The sequence below is a fragment of the Ambystoma mexicanum genome, chromosome 6p, assembly GCF_040938575.1.
Source record: "Ambystoma mexicanum isolate Mex_15411 chromosome 6p, UKY_AmexF1_1, whole genome shotgun sequence".
NCBI classification, from domain to species: Eukaryota; Metazoa; Chordata; class Amphibia; order Caudata; family Ambystomatidae; genus Ambystoma; species Ambystoma mexicanum.
The window spans coordinates 396,648,570-396,657,996 of NC_090935.1; the positions used below are offsets into that span (position 1 = coordinate 396,648,570).

A 9,427-nucleotide genomic window follows, 5' to 3' on the forward strand; every position below is an offset into this window, starting at 1 on the left:
AACATGTAATTCGAAGAACGTCATATATGCGATTACATGCCCCTGCGACAAGACCTACATAGGCAAGACATCGAGACCTGTGAAACTCAGAATTTCTGAACACAAGTCCAAGATTCGTACGGGCAACCTCACATCTCCCCTTGCACTCCATTTCGTAGAACACCACCACGATTGCAATGATCTACGTTGGTGGGCGCTAGAACAAATAAGAGGTTTTGACTCTAATACCTCTGCTAATAGACTATCCACTCGAGAAAACTGGTGGATTTATAACACCCAAAGTCATATAGTGGGCCTGAATTCACAGGAAGAGTGGGCTGCCATCACCCACATATCTGTACAAACTTAGAAGACTCACTTTGGCAGCCTAGATTATTTGACTTTCGTTCAGAAGAATTGCTGTTCCTGCCTATAGCACTGAGCTTCTAATTTTGGTTGCATTATAAACCTACTGTGCTATGTTTTCATATACATTCCATAGTCCCTTCTTGAATTCACAGGAAAAGTGGACTGCCACCACCCATACATTTGTACAAACCTAGAAGAACTGTTTTGGTAGTTCAGATTACCTGCGTTTATTTATTTAGAAGATTTGTCGTTTCAGCCTAAAGCATTAAGCTTTTAATTTTGTTTGCATTATAAATGTATTGTGTTACGTTTTCGTACACATTTCATAGCTTTCTCTTTCAGCCTGTGGGTGCTTTTCAGTTTTTTCTTCTTATTTTTAGAATTCTAATGCCTTCTTTTATTATTTGGCGCTTTCATTATTTGAGATTACTGTCGCATTGCCTATTGGGTTCACATTTTATTCCATTGCATTCATTCATTTTATTTAACTTTTGCAACCTAGTTTGTGAGCTTCGAGCGAGCAGCGCAGTTGCCTCGGCCCATTTTGTTCATTTTGCAACTTGGGCTGTGATTTAAGACTCTGCAACACCAGACACGGCTTGCTCATTAAAGCCAGCTGGAAACTGTTTGAGCCTGGCACTGGTGTGCCTTGTGACCCCTCCTCCCTCTCCCCTCCCTTCATTTGGCTATTTAAAGCCGTTCCATCCATGTTCTGTGGGAGAGCTATTGAGGATTCAACGAAGGCGGGATGGTTCGCGCACAGACTGACGGTGAGTTGGGATGCTGGGCCAGCTATTTGAACATTTAGAAATTGCCCTTGAGCAGTCATTTGCTGCGAACCAGGACTCAATTGGGGGGTCTTTTTGGAGTGCTAATTTAGACGCCCAATTAATATATTAGGCTTCCAGTGCGGCTGCAGCAGCTAGTAGCACTGACGTTCTGCTGGCAGCTATGTCTGCCATTAATCAGCAGGGTACACACCGATCTCGGCTATATGCTGAGAATGATGCTAATTTCCTGCATGTTCACTCTAGCTGCTAAATATGCATTATATTGGTCGCAACTCTTTAGCATCTGCTACTGTAGCGGCTACACTGTCTTTATTATTAATTTTAGCACTGCTTTTATTAGTTTCCTTAGCATTGAAGCAATCTGTTTAACATCATGGGGCGAGCGATGTATTCCATGTTGGAGGACTATTTGTCTCGTAACCCTCTATTCTGACTGCTCACACAGCCTCTTTATTTATTTATCTAATTATTTATGTTACCACAGCTATCTGCGCACGAATCATAACGCGGTGAACAACACTAGACTCCAGTAGGACAGATCTTTTCAGATGCCTTATTGTGACTGGTCGACCGTGACATAATTGTGCGATTGAACTCCTATGCTTGTGATCCGTTCCCAATTTAGGTGAGCTCTAATGTTTGGCTTTGCGTTTACCCTTTTTTCTATTGTCACATTAGGAAGGACTGCCGTATGGCGTGCACCCTTGGTTGTTGGTTTTTTGGAGTGGATATCAGCTACTGATGATCCCTCCTGTATTATAATATGTTCCTGTCTCTCCTTTTTGTTTTTCTGCAGTTCTACTTGACTGAGAACTTGCCCTACAGGTCCATACACATTTCCCAGGATGTACATTCGGGAACAAGTGGCCAGTTTCAAAATTGAGATATTGGTAAATTTGATAATTTAATTATTTAACCATGTTATCTCTCATTATTTAGTAAGGAGGTGTTTTTCCGGACAGTGTTCTATGGGGGCGGGGAGGGGGTAATCCTGTTCGTCAATCACAGATCAGTATGTTTTAATCATTATGCCCTCTGTTTTCTTGATTTGATTTAGTTTTGCAGGTCGATACACAATGTATCCTTGGTGTTGTTTTGTTTATGTATTTACTGTTCTTTTATTTTGTTTTTCCCTCTTTATTATTTGGTTCTTTTAGGTAAAATTATGGATTCATTTTGCATAATTCTGTATTCCTGTGTGTATTATTGCCTTATTGCTACATTAAAACCTTCAAGTGGCAAATATTCCAACGGGAGTGCGCCGTCCTGAAGAAGATGGGCATCAACCGTGAAACAGCCTAGATGCTCCGCACCATCGAAACTACTTCCTGTGTATATGTCAGAGCTAGTGTATATAGTAGGTCATGACAGTACAGTAGTCGACGTATGGCACCCCTTTTTCTAATTAGGAACTACCATTGCCTTGTCCACATATTTTTGGGGTTTTCTCTATATTGTTAAATGCGGCCATAGCCTCTGACCACCAGCCGGGTGACCCCCTTCAGCCGATTTGAGGTTCAGACAGCTTGGCAACATGAAGTTAATACTGACTGAATTTTCAGTCTGGTTTTATATTGGCACTTTGTTTCACTATGCACTTTATTCTACAACAATCTGCTGCTATTTAGAGATGAGCTCGTAACAAAATTTAAAATTTAATATGTATGTTTTAACAAATGGAATTTAAATAAAATATTCATGTTTTTCAATTATTGTTTGGTCTATATGGTCTGATCTGTGATTCCGAATTTCGGGGGCCCCCTCTCTCCCCAACCCATTGCCGGTCACCACTTTAACTTGAATTTTGTTTCCGCTGACACACTCTCTGTTCACTACATTTGTTACTTCCTCTTTGTCAGCGAAGTAGAGGTTTACCCATCTTTTGTTTTGCTTGATCAGTGCAGTCTGTTGATTGCATGGGTTTATTTAATTAATTAATTTTTTCGGTCAAATAAATTTTTTTGGGCCTTTTACAGGTTCAATGTTTATTTAGCAGGGAGACCGTCTACAGCAGCCCTTCCCCTATGGTAATACTCTACAATTCATTATCTTTCCAGGATTAATTGCTGTTTTTTTTCTTTTTTTAGACTGTTATAATGGCTGCTTCGGACACTTTTTCATTCAGCGAGGAACAACTTGCTGAAGCGATTCGGGTGCCTTCCTTTTTTGATTCATTAATCCAGACAGTGGGCGAGGAATCAAGTGGAGGCATCACTAGTGAGAGTATACTCAAACTTAGGAAAAAGAAGTTTAGAACGGAAATGCATGGTCACCTACTTACCGAATATTTAAAGAAAAACATCATCCCTCAGGGACTATTGGTAAGGAATGAACCATGCCTGTTCATTGACGACTTAGAGTACAAAACCGCTTTTTCAGGCATAGGTACCAAATGCAGTAGGGATTGGATGTTACTAACCATTAACACTGCTCTTAAAAAAAGTATTGCAGTTGGCAATGAAATAGACGAGGCGGAAACAGTTTTCGCACTTGACACTACCATCTTGAACATAAAAGAGAAACTGGACCTTATTGACAAACATACAAAGGAATTTATCAAAATAACAACTACTAAAAAAATGGAAAAGCTTAAAAAGGACATCTCCAATTTTTCAAAGGAAAATGCGTATCCATATTTAAGTCCAGACTACACTGGTCCTGGGCAATGGCATGATCCAACTATGGCCAACCAAGGTCAGCAGAACTACAGAAAAAGGGTTACCTTTTCTGACAGTTCTTCAGATGGTAGTGGCTCCTACCCCAACCAAAATTCACGTGGTCAGAGAAACCGGCCGTGGAGCAGGGGCCAATACAGGGGGCGACGTGGACGCCAAAATTGGCAATTTCAACAGTATCCTTCGATGCCCATGTATGCCCCACAAGGCCCATACCCTGGGTTTCCTCCACCTAATCTCCCTTTTCCTCCCACCGATCTAGGGCCCCCGCCCATAGAAAATGTATTCCAAACCAGGAGGAAGGTGTATCGACGTTGAACAGTGTTGGTACCAATCCTTCAGCCGTCTACAACATTTCCAAACGCATACTTTCTACCCAGGAAACTGAGATCCTAGAAAAGGGTTTTTCATTCATTCCTATGAGAAATCCCACTCAGATGGACTTAGAAATAGAACTCAGAAATTTTTTCCGAAAAGTTCGTCTTAAAGATTATTTCGGTTCGAGTAATCCTGAGCCAACAGATGAGGAGAATACTCCATTCCATTTGAAGTCCACATTTACACCGACTTCGCAAATGGTTTCCCCTGAAACTGTTATTTTTGAACGGTCAGTACTCCGAGATTTCCATTCTATCTTCGCTTCTCCTAGTGCTGCCAAACACAATAGGTCATACAATTTTTCTAAACGTGAATGGGATTGCCTTCAAAATCTCAAAGGAGATCCCTCCATTGTCATTAAGCAGGCTGATAAAGGGGGAGGGGTTGTGGTTTGTGATTCTACGTACTATGACTCCGAGGTGATGAGACAACTTAACAGCACCTCCTTTTATTTGAAACTCAGAGGAGACCCGACAGATAGTATACGGGACGAGATCCTTGCCCTGGCTACACGGGCACGTGATATCAACATCTTGAGCCCCAAAGAATTTCAATATCTTACCATTAAAGGCACTAGAGCTCCGCTCTTTTATATCCTTCCGAAAATCCATAAGGATAGATTGAATCCACCAGGAAGACCTATAGTTTCTCTATGTGGCTCTATCTTAGAGCCTTTGGGCAAGTATCTCGATTTCTTTCTCAAACCTCTGGCTGCTGAAACTCCGACCTACCTGGCAGACACAACGGATGCCATTGTTCATTTGGAGGGCTTACCTTTCGATACTGCTATCAATTTATTCATCACTCTAGATGTGGAGTCTTTATATTCTAATATTCCACAGTTGGAATCGCTCCCCATAATAAAATTCTTTTTGGACATGAGAAGCGACCCTCAGCAAGTGCCTAGCGAATTCCTCATTGACCTTCTTGAAATTGCACTTACAAAGAACTATTTTCGGTTCAAGGAGGACTTCTTTTTACAAGTCAAAGGTACTGCCATGGGAGCCTCATTTGCTCCAAACTATGCTACACTTTTTATGTGGGCTTTTGAGAAGGTCTCCATCTTTGACGAATCTAATCCTTACCTTCAATCTATTATCTTCTATCGTAGATACATAGACGATATTATAATAATTTGGGACAGAACTTCGGGTAACCATGAAACCTTTCTCACATGGATGAATTCGCTGAATGACCATCTTCGCTTCACCATGACTTCTGACAATATGTCAATACCCTTCCTGGACCTTTTATTGAAGGCTAAAGATGGGGCCATTGCAGTGGACTTATACCGCAAACCCACGGATAGAAATACCATCCTTCACTTTGAAAGTTTCCACCCCCAATCCCTTAGAGTCAGCATTCCCTATGGCCAATTTTTACGGGCTAGGCGCAATTGTACTGACAAAAAAGATTTTGCCAAACAGGCCGACATCATTGAAGATCGACTCATGAAACGCGGTTATCCACATCATGTATTGCGTCAATCTCGTAAGAGGGCACGACATCAGCATCGAGAGATTCTTTTGACCAAGAACCCTCGCGAGAAATCTAACCAGTCGAGAATGGTTTGTGCAATGACCTATAACACTCACCATTCGGCCATTAAGAAAGCAATTAACAAGCATTGGCATCTTTTACAGTTGAACCATTCCGATCTGGCCCTTCCCATGTTTGCGTTCAGAAAAGGTAAAAACCTTAAGAGTTGGCTTTCTAAGGCCGATAGGTCCTTGCCTCTGTCAGGTCCTAAAACTATTACTGAGATGTGGGGGATGAACAAAGTCCATGGCCACTTTCCATGTGGCTATTGTTGCCATTGCGGGTCAACCACAGCCACTACAACTGTGAACATCAACAACAGGGTATGGAACCTCAGGGACCATACAACATGTAATTCGAAGAACGTCATATATGCGATTACATGCCCCTGCGACAAGACCTACATAGGCAAGACATCGAGACCTGTGAAACTCAGAATTTCTGAACACAAGTCCAAGATTCGTACGGGCAACCTCACATCTCCCCTTGCACTCCATTTCGTAGAACACCACCACGATTGCAATGATCTACGTTGGTGGGCGCTAGAACAAATAAGAGGTTTTGACTCTAATACCTCTGCTAATAGACTATCCACTCGAGAAAACTGGTGGATTTATAACACCCAAAGTCATATAGTGGGCCTGAATTCACAGGAAGAGTGGGCTGCCATCACCCACATATCTGTACAAACTTAGAAGACTCACTTTGGCAGCCTAGATTATTTGACTTTCGTTCAGAAGAATTGCTGTTCCTGCCTATAGCACTGAGCTTCTAATTTTGGTTGCATTATAAACCTACTGTGCTATGTTTTCATATACATTCCATAGTCCCTTCTTGAATTCACAGGAAAAGTGGACTGCCACCACCCATACATTTGTACAAACCTAGAAGAACTGTTTTGGTAGTTCAGATTACCTGCGTTTATTTATTTAGAAGATTTGTCGTTTCAGCCTAAAGCATTAAGCTTTTAATTTTGTTTGCATTATAAATGTATTGTGTTACGTTTTCGTACACATTTCATAGCTTTCTCTTTCAGCCTGTGGGTGCTTTTCAGTTTTTTCTTCTTATTTTTAGAATTCTAATGCCTTCTTTTATTATTTGGCGCTTTCATTATTTGAGATTACTGTCGCATTGCCTATTGGGTTCACATTTTATTCCATTGCATTCATTCATTTTATTTAACTTTTGCAACCTAGTTTGTGAGCTTCGAGCGAGCAGCGCAGTTGCCTCGGCCCATTTTGTTCATTTTGCAACTTGGGCTGTGATTTAAGACTCTGCAACACCAGACACGGCTTGCTCATTAAAGCCAGCTGGAAACTGTTTGAGCCTGGCACTGGTGTGCCTTGTGACCCCTCCTCCCCCTCCCCTCCCTTCATTTGGCTATTTAAAGCCGTTCCATCCATGTTCTGTGGGAGAGCTATTGAGGATTCAACGAAGGCGGGATGGTTCGCGCACAGACTGACGGTGAGTTGGGATGCTGGGCCAGCTATTTGAACATTTAGAAATTGCCCTTGAGCAGTCATTTGCTGCGAACCAGGACTCAATTGGGGGGTCTTTTTGGAGTGCTAATTTAGACGCCCAATTAATATATTAGGCTTCCAGTGCGGCTGCAGCAGCTAGTAGCACTGACGTTCTGCTGGCAGCTATGTCTGCCATTAATCAGCAGGGTACACACCGATCTCGGCTATATGCTGAGAATGATGCTAATTTCCTGCATGTTCACTCTAGCTGCTAAATATGCATTATATTGGTCGCAACTCTTTAGCATCTGCTACTGTAGCGGCTACACTGTCTTTATTATTAATTTTAGCACTGCTTTTATTAGTTTCCTTAGCATTGAAGCAATCTGTTTAACATCATGGGGCGAGCGATGTATTCCATGTTGGAGGACTATTTGTCTCGTAACCCTCTATTCTGACTGCTCACACAGCCTCTTTATTTATTTATCTAATTATTTATGTTACCACAGCTATCTGCGCACGAATCATAACGCGGTGAACAACACTAGACTCCAGTAGGACAGATCTTTTCAGATGCCTTATTGTGACTGGTCGACCGTGACATAATTGTGCGATTGAACTCCTATGCTTGTGATCCGTTCCCAATTTAGGTGAGCTCTAATGTTTGGCTTTGCGTTTACCCTTTTTTCTATTGTCACATTAGGAAGGACTGCCGTATGGCGTGCACCCTTGGTTGTTGGTTTTTTGGAGTGGATATCAGCTACTGATGATCCCTCCTGTATTATAATATGTTCCTGTCTCTCCTTTTTGTTTTTCTGCAGTTCTACTTGACTGAGAACTTGCCCTACAGGTCCATACACATTTCCCAGGATGTACATTCGGGAACAAGTGGCCAGTTTCAAAATTGAGATATTGGTAAATTTGATAATTTAATTATTTAACCATGTTATCTCTCATTATTTAGTAAGGAGGTGTTTTTCCGGACAGTGTTCTATGGGGGTGGGGAGGGGGTAATCCTGTTCGTCAATCACAGATCAGTATGTTTTAATCGTTATGCCCTCTGTTTTCTTGATTTGATTTAGTTTTGCAGGTCGATACACAATGTATCCTTGGTGTTGTTTTGTTTATGTATTTACTGTTCTTTTATTTTGTTTTTCCCTCTTTTTTATTTGGTTCTTTTAGGTAAAATTATGGATTCATTTTGCATAATTCTGTATTCCTGTGTGTATTATTGCCTTATTGCTACATTAAAACCTTCAAGTGGCAAATATTCCAACGGGAGTGCGCCGTCCTGAAGAAGATGGGCATCAACCGTGAAACAGCCTAGATGCTCCGCACCATCGAAACTACTTCCTGTGTATATGTCAGAGCTAGTGTATATAGTAGGTCATGACAGTACAGTAGTCGACGTATGGCACCCCTTTTTCTAATTAGGAACTACCATTGCCTTGTCCACATATTTTTGGGGTTTTCTCTATATTGTTAAATGCGGCCATAGCCTCTGACCACCAGCCGGGTGACCCCCTTCAGCCGACTTGAGGTTCAGACAGCTTGGCAACATGAAGTTAATACTGACTGAATTTTCAGTCTGGTTTTATATTGGCACTTTGTTTCACTATGCACTTTATTCTACAACAATCTGCTGCTATTTAGAGATGAGCTCGTAACAAAATTTAAAATTTAATATGTATGTTTTAACAAATGGAATTTAAATAAAATATTCATGTTTTTCAATTATTGTTTGGTCTATATGGTCTGATCTGTGATTCCGAATTTCGGGGGCCCCCTCTCTCCCCAACCCATTGCCGGTCACCACTTTAACTTGAATTTTGTTTCCGCTGACACACTCTCTGTTCACTACATTTGTTACTTCCTCTTTGTCAGCGAAGTAGAGGTTTACCCATCTTTTGTTTTGCTTTACCTTTTTTCCCAAACACTATGATCTTAGATTTGACCGTATTTATTTGTAACTTGTATCTAGCCAAATACTCCTCTTCATAGTTTAATCCTTGCTGGAGCTCTGCTGGTGTCAAGTCTAAGATCACAGCTTTATCGACATACATTAAAACACTAAGTAAAACTGACATGCCTTCCTGAGGCATACGGATACAAATCTAATAGATACATAATAAACAAAAGAGAGGATAAGGGCCATTTCTGCTTAACTCCTTGTTGTATTGGAAAGCTTTCTGTGCATGTGCCTTTTCTTTCTATTTAAACAGACGCTACTGTGTCT

At 41.2% G+C, this 9,427-nt stretch overlaps 1 protein-coding gene across 3 annotated transcripts; it reads left to right on the top strand.

The window, feature by feature from the left end:
- Nucleotides 1-1,025: 1,025 nt before the first annotated feature.
- LOC138511475 (uncharacterized) lies at nucleotides 1,026-8,928 on the top strand. Of its 3 annotated transcripts, XM_069627181.1 has the most exons (7): nucleotides 1,026-1,118; nucleotides 1,624-1,764; nucleotides 1,936-2,029; nucleotides 2,297-7,195; nucleotides 7,701-7,841; nucleotides 8,013-8,106; nucleotides 8,374-8,928. In XM_069627181.1, exon 4 carries the CDS (start codon nucleotides 4,234-4,236, stop codon nucleotides 6,424-6,426), a length of 2,193 nt encoding a protein of 730 aa, XP_069483282.1. In that variant the 5' UTR covers nucleotides 1,026-1,118; nucleotides 1,624-1,764; nucleotides 1,936-2,029; nucleotides 2,297-4,233; the 3' UTR covers nucleotides 6,427-7,195; nucleotides 7,701-7,841; nucleotides 8,013-8,106; nucleotides 8,374-8,928. The 3 variants fall into 3 exon arrangements, with proteins under 3 accessions (XP_069483282.1, XP_069483284.1, XP_069483283.1); XM_069627183.1 differs by lacking the exon at nucleotides 7,701-7,841; XM_069627182.1 differs by lacking the exon at nucleotides 1,624-1,764.
- The last annotated feature ends 499 nt before the right edge of the window (nucleotides 8,929-9,427 follow it).

Coding starts and splice junctions, on each gene's coding strand:
- LOC138511475 (XM_069627181.1), top strand. CDS start 4,234: ATGAGAAATCCCACTCAGATGGACTTAGAAATAGAACTCAGAAATTTT.